Raw genomic sequence first — 23,667 nt, forward strand, 5'->3', positions numbered from 1 at the left:
AGGGATCAAACCTGGGCCCCCTGCAGTGGAAGCACAGAGTCCTAATCACTGGACTGCCAGGGGAATTCCCTCTAGCTCTTTTTTTAAAAAAGGAATTCTGTTTTGCTTGGCTTTACTTTTCTTCTTTTATTATTAAAAAAATTTCAAATAAACAATGTTGCAATGAACCCCTGTGCCCACCACCCAGATTCAATACTTAAGATTTTATCGTATTATGTATATATTTTTGCTAATCATTTTAAAGTAAGTTATTGTCATCATTGCCACTTTACCTTTGAGTATTTCAGCACCTCTCCAAAAAAAAAAAAAGGGCATCTTTCACAGAACCAGAAACCATCATTGCACTAAAAAATTTAGTAATGTTTCCTGATGTGCTCTAATACCCAGTCCATATTTCAGTATCCCCTCTTGTCCCAAAGTATGGTCCCAGCTGCACTTTCCTGGCTCGTGTGAACTCTGGTCCCTCCACCAGAGTGATGGTGCATCCCTTACAGACGTGTCTCTGCTCAGGCACCGCCCCCCATGCTCCTCCTCATGCTTGCTGGGGCTACCTTTTGGGTGGGGCGGGTGGGGGGAAGGGCACTCAGCTCTGGTCACTTGGGAATTACATACACTAAGTAGGCCTATAAGTGACGGAGTTGAGCACATGGAAGGCAGGCTGTCAGGCAGACCGGCTTCGATTAATCTTCCTGCTTAACGTGCTTTGTTTTCTTGTCACTCCCCCACCTCCCGCTTGCTTCCACGTGACGGCATCTAGACCTGTCTCCTTTTTATTGGCTGCATGGTGTTCTCCAGTATGTGTATACTGCTCATGTAGTCCATGAAGATTATCGATCACAGTTCGGAGAGAGCAACTTGGGCTGAATGCGTGAGGCTGGAGTGTACATATGTGTGTAGTCACGTGCGTTCTCAGTGTGTTAAATCTCACCTGTCACTGATTTAGGTTCCCTTTGGCATTCTCGATGAAAGGCGAGGCTAGAGAAAATGGATACCTCCAGCCATTGATAGCTAGTGAGAACTAACAGTTTATAATTGCTATGCAAATAAGACAGACCTCCGTGTGTGAAATGTCTTCTTCTCCATTTGGGATTTTAGGTTCAACCGAATCTCTCAGTCCTAGAGCACAGACCACAATTTCTCCAGCAGATCTTCATGGAATGTGGTATCCTACAGTTCGACGAACTCTCGTCTGTCTCTCCAAATTGTACAGATGTATAGATGTACGTGTGTAAATTCTTATATCTTTACTGTAAATTGCGTGCTCTTTCACTTAAAATATTTGTTTAATTTAAATTTTAAGATCTTGATATAATATATTTTGTTTGGTATTAGATGAGAATAATAAGATTTTTAGATACAGAGATAACTTTAAGATCAATCTAATTTAGAGATTCTTTTTTTTCTTTGCGGTACACGGGCCTCTCACTGTTGTGGCCTCTCCTGTTGTGGAGCACAGGCTCCGGACGCGCAGGCTCAGCGGCCATGGCTCACGGGCCCAGCCGCTCCGCGGTATGTGGGATCTTCCTGGACCGGGGCACGAACCCGCGTCCCCTGCATTGGCAGGCGGACTCTCAACCACTGCGCCACCAGGGAAGCCCCCTAATTTAGAGATTCTTAACCTGAGCATTCTGTAGACCCTCAGAATCCTCTGATGCAGGGGTCCGCAGCCCCCGGGCCATGGACCGGGACTGGTACCTGTCCGTGGCCTGTTAGAAACGGGGCCGCACAGCAGGAGGTTGAGCGGGCCAGCAAGTGAAGCTTCATCTGCCGCTCTCCATCGCTCCCATTACTGCCTGAACCACCAACCCCCGATCCCATCCGTGGAAAAAGTGTCTTCCACGAAACCGGTCCCTGGTGCCAAAAAGGTTGGGGACCGCTGCTCTAATGGGCTTTGGGTAGTCTGTGAACACCTTGAAGTTGTGTGTAAAATTTTGTCTGTATGTTTGTATTTGTGTCTTTCTGAGGAAAAGACCTATAGCTTTTATCGTTTCTTATAGGCGTCTATGGCTAAAACTACTGATTAATTCATCTGTCTTAGTTTATAGATGAAGAAAAAGAGATGCAGAAAGGTTATGTCCAGTGTCACATGGGTATAATATACATTTAGTACTAAATGCAACTACTTTAGTTTCGCACTCAGTTTAAATCAGCTTCCTTAACAAGTAGTTGTCGGACTACATGTTTCTAACCCTGGACTAATTCTAATTATTTGCTAAAATCAGCAGTACCCTTATACTTATACTGTGCATTTATTTTAGGTAACGTTTATTGTAAGCATTCCAGCTTAAAGATATGAGTATCAATCCCTGAATGATCAGATTTGTCTACATTCATTTATTGTCAGTGTTAAACCCAAAATAGTTTATAAAAATCAGTGATTTTAATTCACTTTTATATGTTTGTTTGTTTTGTTTTGTTTTTTTGGCCATGCCGCACGGCTTGTGGGATCCTAGTTCCCCGACCAGGGGTTGAACACGGGCCACAGCAGTGAGAGCACGGAGTCCTAACCACTGGACTGCCAGGGAATTCCCTAATTCACTTTTAAAAAATTAATTTGATTGTTACAACTGAAACAGCATATAGAGAGAAGTGATTAAATATAATGGTCATGTAATGAATTGTCCAGATGCCACTGTTTCTTAAGAATATGGTTCAGAAGGGTACATGTATATCTCCGCCCACTCTGAGATGCGCTGTACCTCAGAGTCCTCGGGCCTGAGCAAAGTTGCACAGTTGACTCATTCGTTCATTAGAGTGCTCACGACTTGGTGTCTGTTTTAAACTGCATCGTTACTGGAGTTTGTGCTTGGAGATTTTGAAATTCAACCAGAAAGTGCCTTTTGCTCAGTTCTGGGACTTTTAGGGGTGAGGCCAGATCACCTCTGCAGAATTAGATGTCTCAGCCTTCTGCCCAGCTGCTGAGATCTCTTCCAGAGGGGGGTTTGGACATTGGCAGTTTTTCTTCCCCAGGTCCCCCCAGGAGGTGTATTGAATGATGGTGTTAGGTTGGGATTCAGAAACTTCCTACAGTGGAGCCAGGATCCCAAGGGAAATAATGCAGAGCCACATTCCACATAGAACCCATTGTCATCACAGACCCTGGTGAAGCCTCTTAGGTGCTTAACAGGAACTTTAGCCACAGGAGGTGGGCCCAAGGACGTTACTCTGCCTGTCTGCCCTAGGCCTGCCCATTACATTTTCACCTAGCTTACATCCAAATCTTCTCCCTCTCTATCTTACCAATCAAAGGTGAGGAGAGACAAATCCAATGAAAACCCCATCAAGGCTGAGCAGGAGAGAGGGCCTCAATCTAAGCTGCGCATATTCGGTCTTCCTAGCAAGAGGCAGCCCTCATCTCTTCTTACTATACAGTAGCCTCACGAGAAACAGAAGTTAGGGAAGCGGAACAAAAAGAGAATAAAGCATCAGGTATGAGCCCAGAGCCCAGAACAGGGCCTAATAATAAAAATTTTGCTCCTACCCATCCATCAGTTCCAAGGGAACTGACAGGAGTCCCTTCTGAGACCAACATCCCACACCTCTAGGAAGATATAGAAATGGCAGAATTAAATTAATCATGCTTCACATTCTATTTTGTAACCTGATTTTGTTTTTACTTAATTATGTTTTATAAGAATTGCACCACCTCCTATTTAGCATTCTTTGATTTCATGCACAGTGTTCTATAATTTAGATTTACTAGTATTTTATTTGTCAGCCTCCTATCATTGAACATTTAAGTTATTTCCAGGTTTTTTTGCTGTTTTAAATAATATTGTGATGAAGAGCCATGTGCATGAATCTTAGAATACAGTACTGATTTTACTTGGGGTGCATTTTTAGAAGTGGATTTACTGAGGCTTTTTTTTTTTTTTTGGCCGTGCTACGTGGCATGCGGGATCTTAGTTCCCTGACCAGGGAGTGGAAGCTCTGAGTCCTAACCACTGGACTGCCAGGGAATTCCTACCGAGGCCTTGTTATAAAGTTGGTTTTATGTATCTAAAAAACAGCCTGTAACATGAGATCATGCTGGAGTGAGGGCTCCATGAGGTCAGAATCACATCTGCCTTGTGAACCTACCACTGTACTTCCAGCATCTAGCACAGAGCTGCATGAAATAGGTGCTCAGGAAATATTGTGGAAGGTTCACATGAGTGTTTTGGGAGATGCAAATTAGGAAACTATGTGCTGGTCTAGAAAGGTTGCATGGGAATAGGAAACTCCAGGAGGAATACTGGTAGTAATAAATTAATCCGTCAGATGAGGGCAAGCAGGCTGTACTCAGAGCCTATGATTTTCCTTTTTTCTGTTTTTGAAGTGCTGCAAGGTGATGTTTCTCTTTTATTTCACCAGAGGGCAGTATTCCAAGGATTATCACAAGAAGCCTTGGCGGCCTGCGTTCAGTCGTTACTTGGAGCATCAGAGTCTATCAGCAAAAAGAAGGTTTGATGGAGTGTTAGATGAAATCTTATCGCCTATAGTAATATTGTGGGATGCAGCATTAATTTACAGGCACAGAAATTTAAAGCCATTTTGGCAGTAGGATTTGTTTAATATGATTTAATTTTGAGGCCCTTTGAGAGAAGCTAGTACTTCACTTTAGTGCTCAATAAAGACTGCTCTATATGAGAGTGCCAGCTTTGCTAAAGTGCCAGAAGTGATACTTAGGTTATAAATTCTACAGGATGAAGGTTTCTTGTTCTAGCCTTAGCAACTGGGAGGTACTGGACTGCTGTTTCCTCGAAATACCAAAACAGTGTTTTCAAGGAAATGTAGCAATTTATAATCATCCCTGCAATGACATTTTAAAGAGTTGAATGGCCTCACTTGGAGGGAATCAGCCAGTCAGTTTGGAAGACAGGCAGTTGTGGCCTGTGGGTTATGTGACTAGAAGTAGTTGCCATGATTTTGTAACTTAAGAGTTTTTAATCGAGAAGAAGGGGTCTGGGGCTGAAGGCTGTTGACGTGTGCTTCTCCCACGGCCCCTGAGACTTTTTTCAGAAGGTCTTGTTCGGAGTGCTGCTCTACCTTGCTCTCCACTTAGAATACATGTTGCCACCTACAGGGAGGAAGCTGTCTGGGGTGTGTCCAGCCAGAATTTCATAGCTGCTGGGAGTTTTCAAACCTGTGAACCTTTCTGGACTTCCAGGTTTATAAACTTGGTTTCTAACTTCAAGACTTTAGATAAATTAAAACCAAAAAACAGAAATCTCACAAAAGAATTTGGGACCATAGAAAAGCTCTATCTTTGTGACCACCATATGCTCCCATTCATGAAATCGAGAGTTGAAATGAAATTTTGACAGGGGGACTAGAAGAGAATGAAAAGTTAAGTTATAGACAGACAGGTTGAAGTTTAAAAAGTATTTCCAAGTCTGAGCTCTCACATTTTTTTATGGTATGGTAGGTAGAATTAGGAAACGCTTGTCTAATATTAGGGAAATGGTTAAGTAAATTGTGGTATATTCCATATAGTGGAATATTACACAGACATTAAATTTAAAAAAATGAAATAATAAAATTTAACTTAAATATATTAAGGCAAAAAAAAGCACAGGATACAAATCAGATATACACTATGACTTTATGTAATGAACATATGTGTTAAAAAAAAAGTAACGGTGAAAGTTTTTGGGTGACTATAGATGATTTTTTCTTTCTTTTCCTTACACTTCCTTTACTTTCCACATTTTTTACAGTGATAATTTCTTAGATTATCAGAGGAAAAAAATGACCTAATTGAAAAAAAAAGTTCATATACTTATGTCCTCTTGTACCACTGTCCTCTTTTTAAAGGGGGGAGTGAAAAGCCTTCTGATTATTCAGTCTTTTGCCCTCATTGCCTGTAAGGCTATTCTCTTTTATTAACTCAGTTTCCTTCATATTATAAGGTGCTTAAGTGTGTATGAGGAAGCCCTCAATTTGGTAAGAATTAGCTAATTTATTTTCATGACTGAGTTTATGCTTTCTGCCTTTCAACTTTTAAAAAAGTGGTCAATGAAAATGGCTTAATGTCTTAGAGAATTTCTTAGGGCAAGAAATTCTTCTTACATACTTAAATCGAGTACCTAGTATATCAGTAAACTAACACAAAGCTGGATCACAACGGCTTCAGTAAATTCAATCTATATTATACCGTTTTCTCCATTGGAGCTGTTAGTCCTTTTGAAAATAGAGCGAGCATTCAAAATGTGTAGCTTTTCCTACTTAGCTAACGTTCTGTGTCCCAGAGCACAGTGAGCTTCCATCAAAGAAATCGCACTTCCATGTTGATTCTGTGTTTATTTAGGAGGGAGGGAGGCAGGGAGAGAGAACAGAGGAGAGTCACTTTAAGAACCTCTTTAAAGTTTATACAGGCGCACCTCCTCATTGTGCTTCGCTTCATTGCACTTCACAGATACTGCAGGGTGTTTTTGTTCTTTACAAATTGAAGGTTTGTGGCGACCCTGCATTGCACAAGTCTATTGGCACCATTTTTCCAACAGCATATGCTTATTTAGTGTGTCTGTATCACATTTAGTTAAGTCTCTCAATATTTCAGATTTCATTATTATATTATGGTGATCTGTGATCTCTGATGTTACTACTGCAAAAAGGTTACGACTTGTTGAAGGCTCAGACGATAGTTATTTAAAAATACTTTATTGCTAAAGATGGCTAGCATTTTTAGCAATAAAGTATTTTAAAATTAAGTTATGTACATTGTTTTTTTAGACAATGCTATTGCACACATAATAGACTACAGTATGGTGTAAATGTAACTTTTTAAAAAAAAAATAAATTTATTTATTTTTGGCTGCATTGGGTGTTCGTTGCTGCACGTGGGCTTTCTCTGGTTGTGGTGAGCAGGGGCTACTGTTAGTTGTGGTGCATGGGCTTCTCATTGCAGTGGCTTCTCTTGTTGCAGAGCACGGGTAGGTGCACGGGCTCAGGAGTTGTGGCTCACCGGCTCTAGAGCGCAGGCTCAGTAGTTGTGGCGCACGGGCTTAGTTGCTCTGCGGCATGTGGGATCTTCCCGGGCCAGGGCTCGAACCCGTGTCCCCTGCATTGGCAGGTGGATTCTTAACCACTGCGCCACCAGGGAAGCCCTAAATGTAACTTTTATATGCACTGGGAAACCAAAAAAATTCATGTGACTAGCTTTGTTGTGATAATTACTTTATTGCAGTGGTCTGGAAGCAAACCCGTAATGTCTCTGAGGTATGCCTGTATTGCTTACTGAAGGACAACTTTATTCTTTTCCTAATGCAGTATAATTTCATTAAAAATATTTTCAAAGTAAGATTGCGTCTTGAGTAACAGCAAGAAGGAGCAAACATAGCCTAGCTTTTCTTAATATACAGACTCTTTTCTGAAATGAGGGCCATCCATGATTATTCACTATTTTGGGACTGGATCGGAGCTTGAGAACTAAGCTTGATTCACAAGACTCTTGTGGATGAGTCCTGAGAGGGTAGAAGGAAATGCAGGGCCTCTCCGGGGTGTACGCAGTCAGTGCTCTGTTGCTGGCCGGATAATCCAAAATGGTAACCCCAAATCATTTTGCATTTGGAGGCTCCTTTTGTACTTCTATATAAATATGAGTATTTCTGATACTCTGTGTATTGAAACCACTCTGACCAAACAGTGAAAGCCAGGTTCCTGAGAGAAACTAGGAAGCCCTGGGAGATCAGAGTCGTGCTCGTACTTGGAGCTTTTAATTCCTGCTCTGTGCTGATACTGGACCACGTGGTTTCTTCTATTTCTGCACCAGGTTAGAGTAGATTTGCCTTCTCTTTCTAAATGCGTTGCTTTACAACCTTTTTGTCTGATTTACTTCCTTGGGTTTACTAAATAGAACAGGTGATAGAGTTAGTAAGAGTTTGAAGCAAGATTTTTCCAGATAATTCTAACATGGAAATATGGGAAGAGTTCATCGCACAACAAAGGAGTATTGGTACCATATAGTTAGGCTAAGGGCCATAGACCTAGATAGATGAATGTTGATTAATAACATGTGTTTTATGTGCGCCTATTTTTATTTCACCTGTGATAATATCCATTTTTCTGTCTTTCAATTTAGACTCAGATTGATGGACAGCTTTTCTTAATAAAGCATCTTTTGATTCTCCGTGAACAGATCGCTCCATTTCACACTGAATTCACCATTAAGGAAATTTCCCTGGACCTCAAGAAAACTAGAGGTACTCCGTTGTCCTGGCTGGCACAGTTGGGTGTGCTGGACCTGATGTGTCAGCACAGGTTATAGGTTTGTCGTATGTTCATCTGCAATTTGCATGCATGCTCTGCTTGCTAGGCGTGTTGCCTGTCAGCATCCTAGCTACATCTAACTCGCTGGATCTTCTTTATGGAGAGAGCTATATCTGAGCATCTCAGCTTGCAAAAGAGGATTGCCTCTCTTAGACTCTGCCACATATTACCATAACGAGTTAAAAAGTGAAAAATCACTATAATAACTACCTAAGAGTGTCAGCTAATTGGAGTGATTTTAAACATTGCGTTGAGTTTGTTAGTTCATAGAAACTGAGACAGCCAGCTGGGTAAAATAGGAAGAGTACTTACCTAAGAGTCTGAGTCAGGTTCTGTGCCTGGCCCATCATTTCCTGGCTCTTGTGATCTTAAATGTGTGTTTTAGCTTCCCTACCCTGTGTAAAACAAGCAGAATCCGCTTGTCGAGATGCTTTCACCAGAGTATCAATATCATTAAGAGTGAAAATAAATGAAAATACATATTAAAGTGCTTTTGTAAGCTTAAGGTGCTTAAATAAACTCAAGTTGTATTATTATTAAATCAATTGGTTGTTAAGTAATCATGTAGATAGGGCCTTTGAGTTGGTAATAGACATGGAATCATCTTGGGAAAGGTGATTCATCCATCCTGGTGGTTCGTTTCTGACTGAATTAACAAGTGATGATTTCTAAAAGATCAAAGTAGTTATTTTCTAAGATGTTGATCTTAAACAGTTAAGGATATACCATAAATATCCATCTCCTTTAATTACTTACAAATTTATCTAAACTTTATCTTTTCTTAACCATTTCCAAGAGAATTAAGCTCTAACACCTTAAGCCGTCTGTTTATGGAATGAATGAATTTCTCGTTTATGTATTGGGGGAATTGAGAAAATTCATAGCCATTCAAATTACTTTCTGTATTCTGTGGTTTAGAGGAACTCCACATAATAGGATTTCCAAGAGGAGCAGGTTCTTACTTTCCTAATGACTGTGTTTATAAAATAGCGGACTTGATTTAACTCACCTGAGAGCCAAGTCGTCTCATCATGAGTCATATTAAAACAGCTTATTCTTTTTCTCTTCCTAATGCATTCTCCTTTTCACCACAGGGAATACCTTTTGGTTCTGGTGACATTTATTTATTTATTTATTTTTGGCTGCATTGGGTCTTCGTTGCTGCGCACGGGCTTCCTCCAGTTGTGGCGAGCGGGGGCTACTCTTTGTTGTGGTGCGCGGCCTTCTCACTGCGGTGGCTTCTCTCGTTGCGGAGCATGGGCTCTAGGCACGTGGGCTTCAGTAGGTGTGACTGGCAGGCTCTAGAGCACAGGCTCAGTAGTTGTGGCGCACGGCCTTAGTTGCTCCGCGGCATGTGGGATCTTCCTGGACCAGGGCTCGAGCCCGTGTCCCCTGCGTCGGCAGGCGGATTCCTAACCACTGCGCCACCAGGGAAGCCCTCTGCTAGTATTTAGATAGTAAGCCTGTATGTTATTCATATACTTTGTAATTTTGTTTTTAAACAGCAGCCAGATTTTCTGGCTTTTGCCCTTACAGAATGCATAAATTTTTTAGTTTATTCTCATCAGAGGCTGCCATCGTGCAGCCATTCTGGTTGATTTCCTGCTTTCCTTTCAGTGTGACATGTGGAAATAGTGCCTTAACCTTGAGGAATGCCAGGCGCTGATAGTCCTTACTTTATTAAGTAATGGGACGAAGCAGGGCTGATCTATTTTCTTTTGTATTTTTTCTAATTCATAATTTGTTGCTTCGTTCTACTACAGATCCACTGAGGTGTGAGAAAATGAAATACTCTAAAATTTTGGCAAATTTTGGTATAAAGTATGTTTTCCCTAAAACCTTATGAGGGTTATGTAATCCTGCCATATGATCACCTACAGTTGTTCAGGTTTCTTACAGAAAAGACAGCAGAAACAAAGAGTCATTTACTAAAGCTTTACTCTGAATCTGATAGAGAGGTGTGTTGTTTGTGTTTTGTTTTCCCAGTAAGATCAGGATCAAGGCAGGGAGTACAGTCTGGTGTGTTCTTGTAAAACCAGGGTTGGAAGCATTTCATGCTTTGCTTTCTCCAGCCTGCCAAGGCAAAGCAAAGAAATGATCTTTTCTGACTATCACTTAATAATACTTGCTATCTTTACTTTTAAGCCTCTAACCTCTCATGACTAACGTTATACCTTATTGCATTTGAACATCAATGAGACCTATTTGTACTTTGCAAAGACTCTAATTAGTCTGGAGGTTAAGGGGTAAATATGTCCTTTTGGTGTTTTTCTTCTGGCTGACACATTAGTTTATTCTCTGCTTCAAATGAATAAATTTCTGTGCCAGCCAGATCTTAAACAAAGGAAGCTGGGTAAGTATATGAATTTTTCTTAAAAAACCTATTTAGCATCATAAAAGTAAAGCAGTGAAATTTTAAGGTATTGATTACCATTTATCCTTTTTCTTTTTTTCTATAAATGAATAATTGTGATTAATAGTCATTTTGCAATTCTGAGTTCTAGAAGATAATTGTGTGTGAGTGCTGTAGCCGTTGTTGGCACTAACCTTATCCACTCGTGGAGGTGACTTGGTGGAAATGAAACCCCTCTTGCTCTGTGGTAATAAGAGAACTAGTATATGTTTACACACTGAAATAGGAACTTGGCTTCTTGTTGAAACTGTACATGTTCACTGGATGAGTAATTTTGTTTCACAGATGCAGCATTTAAAATCCTGAATCCTATGACTGTTCCAAGATTTTTTAGGCTGAATAGCAACAATGCCTTGATAGAGTTCTTGTTGGAGGTGAGAAGGAGTCTGTTTTCTTGGTGGTGGGAGATAAACGATATTTTTTACATGTCTGGTAATTTCTAGGCACATAAAAACAGGAGGAAACTGTCATCTTCTCTTTAAGGGTACTCCTGAGATAAGAGAACATTATCTTGACTCTAAAAAAGATGTAGACCGTCATCTGAAATCGGCCTGTGAGCAGTTTATTCAACAACAGACCAAGCTGTTCGTAGAGCAGCTGGAGGAGTTCCTGACAAAGGTATAGACCTTGGTGCATATTGGGTAATTGTGAATTCTTCCCTAGATTGCATTTTGTTTTCTTTTTGTTTGTTTGTTTTTTTAATAGAAATCCATTTTTAATTTATTTAATTAATTAATTTATTTATTTTTGGCTGTGTTGGGTCTTCAGTGCTGCGTGCGGGCTTTTTCTAGTTGTGGCGAGCGGGGGCTACTCTTCGTTGCGGTGCGTGGGCTTCTCATTGCGGTGGCTTCTCTTGTTGCGGAGCACGGGCTCTAGGCGCGCGGGCTTCAGTAGTTGCAGCACGTGGACTCAGTAGTTGTGGCTCACGGGCTCTAGAGAGCAAGTTCAGTAGTTGTGGCGCACGGGCTTAGTTGCTCCGCGGCATGTGGGATCTTCCGGGACCAGGGCTCGAACCCGTGTCCCCTGCATTGTCAGGCGGATTCTTAACCACTGCGCCACCAGGGAAGCCCCTAGATTGCATTTTGAATTACCCTCTTATGAAAACCTTGGCAGAAGGAAACAGTAGGGGTGGCGCAGTGGTTAAGAATCCGCCTGACAATGCAGGGGACACGGGTTCGAGCCCTGGTCCCGGAAGATCCCACATGCCGCGGAGCAACTAAGCCCGTGCGCCACAACTACTGAACTTGCTCTCTAGAGCCCGTGAGCCACAACTACTGAGTCCGCGTGCCGCAACTACTGAAGCCCGCGCGCCTAGAGCCCGTGCTCCGCAACAAGAGAAGCCACCGCAATGAGAAGCCCACGCACCGCAACGAAGAGTAGCCCCCGCTCGCCACAACTAGAAAAAGCCCGCACGCAGCACTGAAGACCCAACACAGCCAAAAATAAATAAATAAAATAAATTTATTTTTTTAAAAAAAGAAAAAGACAGTAAACCCATGTCTTAATGATTCTGTCTAAGAAATCACCGTGTTCCCTATTATGGAAGCTTTTTGGTTTGGACTTTTAGGTATGCTTGCAGAGTTTTTCAGTTTTAAGAGAAAGTGTGCAAATATTGCAAAGTTAGTTATAGCAGACCTCTGGTTAGCTCTGTTCTCTTTATCCACATTGTAGGGACCTGCATGTGGTCTGGGACTCTCACTTTTCCTGGATTAGGACCTGCGTGGCAGTAATCACAGTCCTGTCTATCAGGGTTTCCTGTTACTTAAATGGGTGATTTATTTTCCTCTTTGTTTTACATACTATTTTTCCCTTTCATTTTGTGTAGATAATTGAGAATTGAAGATTTTATATCATTGCATTGTTAATTACCAGACATATGGATTTTTAATAATCTATTTCTCTGTCTCCTAGCTAGAATCCATCAACTGGCAAATGCCAGCAAAGGCAAAATCAGATCATGGCAGTTTTGACTTTTCCTGTTGCAACATAATCATTTTTTAAAAAAACCTAAGTGTTGTTACTAAGGACTTACCTCATAAAGATCTTTAAGAAGTCTTGAAGTGAACTTTCATTTATTAAGCCTCTACTGTCTGTCCAGACTTGTGTTAGAGGACATATAACATAACATAAAAAAGAATAAAAATATGACAGCCCTCTTTCTCAAATTTACTTATCTGAGTCTTAACTGGGGAGACATTGGTAACTTGTTGCTGGGTCCTGTGATAAAGACAGAAGATATTAGTTTTTGAAAGTAAGAAATGATACCAAAAAAGCAAATATAGAAGTGTTAAACTATTATTTATCATTGAGGTATATTACTTGTTTAGTGGCTTTTAGCCCATTCATCAAGTATTTGGAATGTGTGTGTGTGTGTTTTTCCCCACCACAGAAATATAAAAGGAGGGTGGTGTAAATGTTTTCTCCCAGCTTTTTGATTAAAAAAAAATGGTGCAAGTATGGATATTTTGTAAGTTACAAACCAGTCATCATAGTTTTTACTGAAATTGTCCTCATGGAAAACTAGTTTGTAGATTGTAGTATTTTGGGGAGAGCACCCACTGGTGGGAAATACTGTAGATTAATATTTTGCAATAACAGAGCAGCAGAACGAACCTTCTGATATAAGCAAGTTGGTTATAATGAAATCTGCCATTAAAGGGTTTTTTCTAGAAAAGCACAGTTTTCCTAGAAGTCAAGAGAATGAAAATTCACTGATGGTAGTTGTCCAAGTTGACCTTAGTATAAATTTGGTAAATCTGGTATAACTCTGGGCATTTGGAAGATTCTGGACACTACGAACATTCTTTAAAAATTAGAGGTTTATGTAGAAAATATGTATTCCAAGTCTGAATTATGTAATGGCCCTCCATGGACATGCTACACGTCTGTAGCAGGGACCCCTGTATAGCTGTTCATGCACCTCTTTTTATACTTCTCTCAGTATGGGACTGGGAGAGGGAAAGGCCCTGCCGTTCTCCCTCACCCGCCTCTATCTGCTCACTCTATGTTGACCTTACTCAGATTATTCACAGTTGCCTCATGTTTCCTTTTACAACCCTGGTCCCTCACTGCTCCTTACTGTTCAGTGAGCATCTTTAGTAGATACTACGGCTTAGAGGACCCGGCATCCCTTTTATGTTATCTTATTCCAAATTTAGGTTTCTTCCCCTGTCCTGTTGGCATAGAGTGGGTCAGAGGTAAAGATATATATGCACACACACGCACAAGCACGCACACGTGCATTGTAAGCACTAGAGTTCATACAGATATACGTGATCATTTAAGACATTATTTCTTAGAGTTTGTGGACCAAACATTTTTCACGTTTCACCGGGTCAATGTTACTAGTATTCTGAATAGCAGAGACAGAGTAAATGATTTTAAAACCTTAAAATAATTTTCTTTAAAGGTAATTGTGCAAGTGCAGAATCTTATACCCCTTTTATTATAATTGGCATTGTAAGGCAGCCAGTTCTTGTACCTTGATAAATGATCACAGGAAAAGCAGTATCCATAGATACAGAAAGGAAAGAGTATTTCATCTTTCATTTGGATGTATGCTTGTAGGTCTCAGTATTTGCTATTTGGATGTAAGCTTCATCAACATAATGTCCTCAGCTTGTTTCTAAGTTTGGACTGATTTTTAAAATATATATAGGTTTGCCTAATAAAACAAGCTGTGAGAGTGTATAGAGAACGTTCTTAGGTTGTCAGAAGACTTGTTTATTGAGCCTGAAGACTCCAGGTGTGATTCTGGTCCCCTTTCACCTGTTGTAAATTGGCTTTTTTGTTTATGTAGCTCCTTCCTTGAGCTCTCTTTTTTGAGATGCAGTTAATGAAATTTCTTGAGAACAATAAAATTATAAAATTTTATTTTATAAAATAATGAAATTTCTTGAGAACAAGAAAATGGTTCTAGAAGAACTATTGCCTTGTTTCTTGCTCCTTGAAAAATAATCTTTTCTCTCAGTATTTGAATGGCCCTAGGGAGTGTAATACTGTTCTCTAAGTGTTGGGGGTGGCGGTTCATATCAAAACATTTGGGTCAGTTATTTTCTAAAACTAAAAAACTGTCGATACTTTTTTTATGTCCTAGAATTTTATTGTACTAAATATTGCTTGAAACAAACTCTTAAGTAGGGCTTGGAATCGTCTTGGGTGTAGTAGAAAGAGCATAGCATTTCGAGGCAGGAAAGCTGAGCTCTGCACCTCCTGACTGGGATGGTAGTGGTCACTTAGCTTCTCCAAGCCTCAGTTTCTAATCTCTACAGTGGAGATAGCTATTGCATCCTTCCTCCCTACTTAAGGTTATTATGGGGACCGAAAGATGATTTTATATATATAAACATACATCGTCAGTGCTTGAAGAAGTGTTATTTTATAGTAAAATGTGACAGATTTGCAGTGAAGATTTTGCTTTTGCAAAAAATCTGAATGAAAGCATTTTAAAGGAAGTATAATTTCATGTTTATAGCTAAGCTAAAAGTGTTTCCCCTTGTGGGACCAGTTTATGCTAAAAACTCAGACTTGTATTCCTCTCAAGCAGTTTGCTAAAGTATTGCAAGTTTATTCTTAATGTTCCCTCTGAAGTGTTATTAATTTCCTCAGCAACACTACAAATTAATTTTTTTTCCTCAGCATAGTGTGTGTAATAGAATTTGACCTATAAATTTAATTTCTGTTCACAAGGAGTTTTAACCTAATGGGAAATCAAGATGGAAAATATGTAAACATTAAGATGTATACAGCAATGTCATTATGAGACAATGGGTCTGTCTTCATCCTGTAGGGTTTTAAAAACGATGGGGCTAATTGGGGAAAACTTCTGAAGAAAATTCTCCTTGAGGTTTAACTTAAAGATAAGTATATTATCTAGGTAGTAAATAGAGATGAGTATACAAGTTTGTATTTGCTTTTAGTATAAAAATAGTTATATACAATATATGTCTTTATGAAATTGGTTAAATTCTGGAACAATCAGTGGCATACAGCCAGCCATTACTATTAAAGCATAACAATTAGATACAGAAAAATGTCCAGGATTTAGATTTAAGTGGAGAAAAAAGTTTTTAGAGCACTGTGTTCCTACTTTTGTAAATGTAGACACATTAGCATGTTTATATATTTACGTTGGGAAATATTTGGGATAATATACACTAAACATGAACATGTTTTTCTTTAGCATTGTCTAACCTATAATCGTATGTATGACTCACTTTTGTTTTTGTTTTTTTTTTTTTTGTGGTACACGGGCTTCTCACTGTTGTGGTCTCTCCCGTTGCGGAGCACAGGCTCCGGACGTGCAGGCTCAGCGGCCATGGCTCATGGGCCCAGCCGCTCCGCGGCATGTGGGATCTTCCCAGACCGGGGCACGAACCCGTGTCCCCTGCATCGGCAGGCGGACTCTCAACCACTGCACCACCAGGGAAGCCCCTATGACTCACTTTTAAAAGCTGCATCTCACAATAAAAAGTAAAGACGTAGAGAGGAATTGAGTGACAGTGGAAAGGGGTGATTTTATCTACATGGCAACATGAGCAAAGGCCTAGAGTGGTCCAGGAATATGAACTCGGTAGAAATAGAGAGAGGGCTGAAGAGGCCTGAGTTAACATTATATCCTGTCTGTGCCCATCCTCTGCCTAAGTATTTGTGTGGCCTTCTTTATGAGAAATCTAAAAAGTTGGTGTTCAGGTTTTTCTAATGAGACTATCTGCTGAGGCCAACATGTTATGGCCTGGACCGTTGGCACCTAGCAGTCCATTTTTTACAGCTGTTTTGTGCATTTCTGTCCTTCACACTCCCTAGCTGCAGCCTAGCCGCACCGTAATTTGCCATCTTAAGAACATTCTTGTCCGAAAGCTAAATGTATGGTTTTGCTTCTCTGTACTGATGCTGAGAGGTGAATAGAGGGTGGGCATCCAATTCTTGTACCTAGAACACTGGCTAGTCAAATGTGCTTTTTGATGCTATCTGAAAATCTTTTTTTTTAAATAACATTCTCTCTGCCTGTAACGAAGGAAAGGACCCTCTAGGTATATAAAGGAGATTTTGTCCAACTGCTGTGACATTTTTCTAATAACATACGATAGTAATTTAATGTTAACCTAACAGTCCACTGAAAGAGAGGACTGTTTTGTGTTGACGTTTCTCTTGGTCTTCATTTTTGTCTTCCTACCCTGAAATGTTTCAGGCTGAATGCCTCAGGACATTGGTATGGTTTTCTTTTTGCAAAACAGTGTATGCCTCGAAATCACAGAAGTTTTGCTAAAATATTTTATTGGTTGTAAAGGACTATGAGATATGATGCATTTTCTTTTAGGGCTGCACATTTGATTATCATTATGCTTTCATATGTTCAAATGGTGTATATTATGAGAGCAGAACTAGTTTAATTTGTCATCAGTGAAATGAAACTTTTTTCCTTTTGTCCCCTCTACTAGGTTTCAGCACTAAACACAATGGCCAGTCAGGGAGGACCCAAGTATACTCTCTCTCAGCAGCCTTGGGCTCAACCAGGTACCCACGTTTTACTGTTTGGGATTTCTTTTTTTAGGATGTCAGTTAATTTGCATTTATATAGCCGTGCTCCGACAGCTTGAAGTTGGTTTCCTACTTCCTACTTTCCTGCTGTGGTTTAGGTTAACGCAAGATTCATTTTGGAGCTGACAGGTCTTAATTGAGCCAACACGACTTGCATTTCAACAAGCATCCCAAGAAAGGAAGAATTAAAATACACACACACACACACACACACACACACACACACATGCATACATACATCAATACATACATATACATACACACACACACACAGTTAAAAATAAAATATGGCTTAGATGGAAATGCTTTGAGTGTGATGGTTTCTGTACACTTGATTTTCATTGTCTTAGAGTGAAAATACTGTGTTTGGTAGTATGAAATTAATGGAGAGAATGCTACTGTTCCCAAGTATTATATGAAGAAATGTTGGACATTACATTTTAAGCAAGTTACATCCTCTTTAATGTTTTAGAGTGTTTGAAAAAAATTATAAAACTGTGGTGTCATTTAGGAATTGGCAGGCTCTATCACTGATTGGCAGAAGTGCTGGAGCTGTTTCCAGTCTTAACTCTTTCCTAAATGTAAATTTTTTTGTGCTAGAAGGTGTTTTTTTCCCTCTTTAACATTAGACATTGAAAATCACGACTAGTTTTGTGGGTTATTTTTGGTTCATGTTGTGACATTTTAAGTTGTCATTAAACCAGAATAAATCATTTTGTTAGATTGATACTTCTGGCCATTCCCTGGCCCATATTGTGATAGAGATCCTTTGAAACTAAGAAGGGCAAGATGCCGAAAGAATCAGTGTTTTAATTATGGATGAGCTGTGTCCAAGTTGGTAGGAAGCTTTTTGCTCATAGTGAGAGAGATTCAAAGAATGATTCTGGTTTAGCATCCATAAAAAATTGACTGTCTACAGGCACCCAAAACTGGAATTAGGTTTTTAACGTGATTGGTTTCCCATAATGAAAGAATGCATGTCTGTCAGGTATTTATTTCTTCTGGGAAAAAGAATTGAGGCCATTCTAAAATTTTCAGTTATTTTTATTAGTGCCTCAGGTTAACTTGAAGTTGAAGTAGAACAAAGAAGTTGTAAGAGTAGCTATGTATCTCCTAGGAAGATTTGTAAGCATAGAGAATTATCACTGGTATTTGAATGGAAGGCAGGATTTTATTTCAAAAATTTGTCATGTGAACTTCGATGATGTCAATATAGATTTGCATTGATTTGCTTTATTTTGCAAATAAACTTTGTGACATGCTTTAGGCCTTTTGTTTACTGTGATGGAGACAGTGAATATTATACTGACTTTATTATTTTAAACCTTTGTGTTGTATATGAGATTGAAATCTTTGCCATCTTACTAAAGGACAGAGAGCATCCTTCATGCAGTAGTATATTCTGTCAAGAGACAGAAAACCAGAGTCTTTTACTGACAATACTGGAAATTCTAACCATAGTGAGCCTGGTGGTAATCACTTGTTCTGACCCCTCAGGGTCAGGAGCAGGCTTGTCAGGCTGTAACTCAGCACTGATTCTAGAAGGAATTCTAATCATCTTTGGATTAATTGGGCTATTGGCTCAAGGTTTGTCATTTACAGAGCTTATTTAGAAATAGGACCTGATTTTATTTTGAACGTTAATGTAAATGAAACTCTTGGGTGCAATAAATCTCTCTTAAAATAGGTAGAAACCACCAAATTGTCATAAGTATAGCTAGTACAGCTAAGCCCAGGGGCTTGATGCGTAATTAATGTATTTTCTTTCCCCTTTGGGAAGATTCTCTTCTCAAAATAGGCGCTGTCATTTTCTCAAGTGGAGTCCTGATAGATCTCCTAGTGTTAGGTGTATTGTGCTCTTAAGTATTACTAGAATTGTCATTAGTAAAGCAGGAGTAGATGAAAGGAAACTGACAGAAAGACTAGATGAAATAGGGCTTGCTGTTTTGTCATTTAAAACATTTTGTTTCTTTCTAAGTGAGGAGATCCTGGCAAATGGAGCAGTGACACTTCAGTTTACCTAGTTGTTGTATCTTCCGTCTCATTTAGCCTCAAGGAGCTATGGAGTTGCTTTTTCTTGATCTGTAATACGAGAAGCCCACACTTAAATGTCAAAGATTTTTAAGTCTTTGGGGTGGGAGCACCAGGGACAGTCTAGAAACTTATCTTGGGCCCCCAGAACCCGGGGTTAGTGGTTCATGCAGACTTGATCACCTTCTTGGGGTCATTCCATGCTAAACTCACGAGATTGAGTTATAGTTAGGATGCCAATTTGTTAATTACTCTGGGAAATATACCTTTTTAAGAATTAGGATACTTTATTTACAAGGCTCCACATAAAACTGGGCTCTGAAGACTGACCAGTGATCCCTGAAGTGTGTTAGTGACTATAGGACCAGAGCCCGTGGACTTCATTGTCTCAAAGGAGCTTTCATCTGTCTATGAAAAATAAGGGATTCTTGGATTGTTTGTTCTTTCTTCTTGAGAGCACTGGCAGTTTCTCACCCTGCTCTTACATAACCCTCCTCAATTAAAAAAATTTTTTTAACATGGTATAAAATTTGAACTGTGGAAAGGTATAAAATGAGAATTCTATTCTCCACCTCTAAACTAGTTCTCTCAAAGGTAACCACTATTAATGGCGGCTTTCCCAAAATTATGTGTATTCTAGTATATATGGACTTGAAACGTGTTATACAAATAAGATTATACTATTGTTACCTGAAAAAACGCGTTTGCCTCTTGGTGGGTATTGAGCCAAAAGACACAACCAAGGCAAAGAGTGGGAGGAGGAAGGATTTATTACTAGCAGCGAGGAAGGAGAACGCCGGGGGTCTTTCCCAGAGCAGTGTCTCCCTGAATGGCAGAATTGGGGAAATTTAAGCTAAGGGTACATGTATTCATGAAGGGGCTTGAAGAGAGGAGAATTCAGCATTGAACCGGGGCAATGGTTGACAGGATCCAAGCTTTAGTTAATTGAAGTCACGGTGGTCAACGGCATCGTTCCATCCTCCACCCGAACGGGGGCCTTCGTTCCTGCAGAGCTCAAAGACGTGCATCCGATTGTTCTCTGTATCCCTTGAGGAGGAGCTAGGGCTGTTTCATTACCGACCTATTGTTTCTTATTACTTTTCCTGTGTTCCTGCATTCCCTCACTTCCCTTAAGGTCATCAATTACTGAGACCTGTTAAAGGACAAGCATTGTGGCCAGGCTGAGATCACAGAATGGTTTAGGCCAAAATGGCTTCTCTTACGTTAAGAAAGCCAGTCCTGGTGTTCCTTCTTCAGGGGCCTCTTACCCTATCTGCTTACAAAATATCCCTTACTTTTTTTTTTTCTTTTGTTTTAAACCACTTATTCTGTATCTTGGAGCCCTTTCTATACCAGCATATCCAGCTGTACCCATTCTATTTAATGGACCTGTAGAATATATCACTAAAGCATAATTTCTTTAATAATTCTATTAATAGATATTTAAATTATTTTTAGTTTGTTTTTCCTTACACTCTTAATAAACACACATATCTTGGTATTTTGTAAATATGTCCATAAGGCAAATTTCTAGCAGTAGAAATGTTAAGTGAAAGAGTGTGTATATTTTCAGTTTTGCTAGACATTGCCTAATATCCCTTCCAAGATGGTGAACAGTTTATACTCCCGTCAACAGTGGATGAGGGTGCCTGTTTCCCCACACCCCTGCCAAGTGTGGATATTCACAACCTTGGTAATTTTTACCAATCTGAAATATTTCAGTTGTTTTAATATGCGTTTCTTTAATTATGAGTGAGGTCAAGCATCTTTAAAATTATTAATCAGTCTTTTCTTTGATAGCTTTCTAGGTAATTTTCTCTTTTAGATACTTCATACAGATTACGACTCTTCTTTTCCATTTGTACTTCTTTTCAGACACTACACCTGGGCTACTAATTATTTCAGTTACAATTTTCTGGAATTCTTTTCCTTTTCTGATAATACAATATAAGAACGTAACAAATGGATTTTTAGTTCCCATTAAATATGTGTGGGTATTTTCTGAATGATCTCATAAGATAGGGAGCATCTCTTACTGTGAGTCAGTTCTACAAATCCTTACGAAGTAATTCTTACTAGTGCTTCTCTGCAAATGACCTTTTATTTCACCTTACACCTTATCTCCAAATGCCGAAGGCACCATATTACTATCCCTATGAATGTCCTGAGCCATGGCTGGGGGTGGGGTGGGGGGCAGGATTCTTTTGTTGTTTAGCCCATGGGGTTAGAATTTTGTATACAGTAGGTACTTAATGAATGTTTATAGGGCTTGTGATTAAACTTGATAAATAAATAAGAAAAGGGAAAGAAATTCTTTGGAGAAGTAGAGTCTTCTTTTGCTATTTTTCTCTCCTTTTATTCCCCTCTGAATTAAAATGGAAATGTTTCTTCTGTTTTTATTTGTGATACTAAGGAGGTTAATTTCTTTCCAGCAAAAGTCAGTGACCTTGTGGCAAGTGCCTACAAGACAATAAAAGCAAAGCTGCCCCTGACGTTGAGAAGTATGTCATTGTACCTATCCAATAAAGATACTGAGTTCGTCCTGTTTAAGCCAGTTAGGGTGAGTGTCATGATCATCTCTTTGAATGTTGGCCCGTCTCTTGGAGTATTCTTGCCTTGTGTACCATTTTCCTCTTCCTGTAAACATTTTGAAATGTTGGTCTACTATTCTAGTACAGTTGACTAAAAAGCACTGTGATTCTTGAAAGACTTACAAAGCATGCATCTGTCTGATTATATCTCCCCGACCTCGCCCCCAGCCCTCATTTTGTCTTAATTTCCTTATGGTTACCTGTGGCACAAGGGTAATTTCTACCTAAAAGTAGAAATCAGTAAATGAATAAATAAGTAATCAGACCCTCACATGAGATGGGGCCCAGCACTTGTGAAAGAACAGCATTTCAGGAATTATGTCCCATTTTACTGGTGAGTAGCGGAAATAAATGGCTTGCAGCGGCCATGGAGGGATTAAATGTCAGAGCAAATTTAGTACTCATAGCTTCCAGCTCTGTGTTGAGCTCACATCTTTACCCAAGGCGTTGGTTGATTTTTAAAGTACATTTTATGTGTTTGGGAACTTTATTATCTCCTGTGGAAGAAGTTGCTGCAGAAGACTGTTACTGTTCTCTGCGGGGGACAAGGCTTGCTAGAGTTTAGTTTTTCCAGTAAGTATTATCTGATAAGTCTTAGACAGGTAGTGCTTGCATGTGAAATATTAATGCAAATTGAACGTCTTTGGTAATGCCCTAGGAGATACATTTCCTCCACTTGTTTTGGCACATAGCAAGATTTAACTTGCTTAGTTATTCATATTTAAGAAGACTGAATATGTTTTCAGTGACTCATGTAATAATGATTGCCTCTTCTTCTTTCTAAGAATAATATTCAGCAAGTCTTCCAGAAGTTCCATGTCTTGTTAAAGGAAGAGTTCAGCCCTGAAGATGTCCAGATCATTGCTTGTCCTTCTATGGAACAGGTAATCCAAAGTCTGAAGATCCTTGTTACTTTTATAACCTTTTAGTTATTTTACTTGAGTACGTAATGTCTTTGAGTAACTGTGTTTTAGTTGTACTTTTAAAAATGGTACGTTGTTTTGTTCTGATGAGCAAGAGTTAAGCTCTGAATTGCTTTCTCGCATATTTAGTGCTGGCGTTAGAATTTTCAGCTGCTTTTCAGTGCTTTCTGGTATTGAAGGTTGCTGTGTTGAAGGTGAATGAACTGTTTGTGGGAGACTCAAACAGTGGTACTTAGATTGCTGAATAATTTTGTTTGCAGTATGTATGATAGGAGGCCCATGTTTTAGATGAAAAACAAGAAGTGTTTTAGGGATAAGAATAGATGTTAGAAGTGTTTCTGTTTTCTCTCTTCTTCCTAAATTAAAAAAACTAAATAGAGAGCGCAGCCTGTGTTTATTATCATTCATTTATTCAATTCAGTCGGCAGGCTTTTATTGAGTAGAAGTAGGTTGGTGCTATGGAGGGTATTTTATTTCCGGTTTTAAGATTAGTTGAGGAGTTTAGTAGGGTAAGGACTAGAGAGAGAGACTGGGGGAGAGTGGTAAGGTTAGTGAGAGCCCGATTGCTGTGGGTGGAGCCCACGGGGAGAGAGACTGGAGGCCGTGCGTGTGGTAAGTCTTTTGAGAAGTTTTACTTCATGGGGAGAGAAAAGATGGGGTGGTAGCTGGAGAAGAAATGGGGTCATTTTTAAATTGTGATATAATTCAGATACCATAAAATTCACCCTTTTAAAGTAGGCAATTCAGTGGTTTTTAGTATATTCAGTAAGTCCTGGCACCGTCACCACTATCTAATTTCAGAACACTTTCATCCCCTCAACAAAGAAACCCCCTACCTGTTAGCAGATTCTTCATTCCCCGTCTTCTACTAACCTACCTTTGTCTCTGTGGATTTGCCTATTCTGGACAGTGCATTAAA

At 39.6% G+C, this 23,667-nt stretch overlaps 1 protein-coding gene across 1 annotated transcript in view; it reads left to right on the forward strand.

Moving 5' to 3' along the window:
* Window positions 1-23,667, forward strand: part of COG3 (component of oligomeric golgi complex 3) — a 57,360-nt gene that overhangs the window by 28,026 nt on the left and 5,667 nt on the right. The window contains exons 15-22 of the mRNA XM_082675528.1: window positions 1,096-1,220; window positions 4,354-4,443; window positions 8,063-8,183; window positions 10,949-11,037; window positions 11,147-11,281; window positions 17,104-17,179; window positions 21,667-21,794; window positions 22,611-22,709. Coding sequence (XP_082531654.1) covers window positions 1,096-1,220; window positions 4,354-4,443; window positions 8,063-8,183; window positions 10,949-11,037; window positions 11,147-11,281; window positions 17,104-17,179; window positions 21,667-21,794; window positions 22,611-22,709 — 863 coding nt within the window. The remainder of the gene's footprint in view (window positions 1-1,095; window positions 1,221-4,353; window positions 4,444-8,062; window positions 8,184-10,948; window positions 11,038-11,146; window positions 11,282-17,103; window positions 17,180-21,666; window positions 21,795-22,610; window positions 22,710-23,667) is intronic.

Source organism: Grampus griseus (genome assembly GCF_964374135.1).
Source record: "Grampus griseus genome assembly, chromosome: 18".
In the NCBI taxonomy this organism is placed as follows: Eukaryota; Metazoa; Chordata; class Mammalia; order Artiodactyla; family Delphinidae; genus Grampus; species Grampus griseus.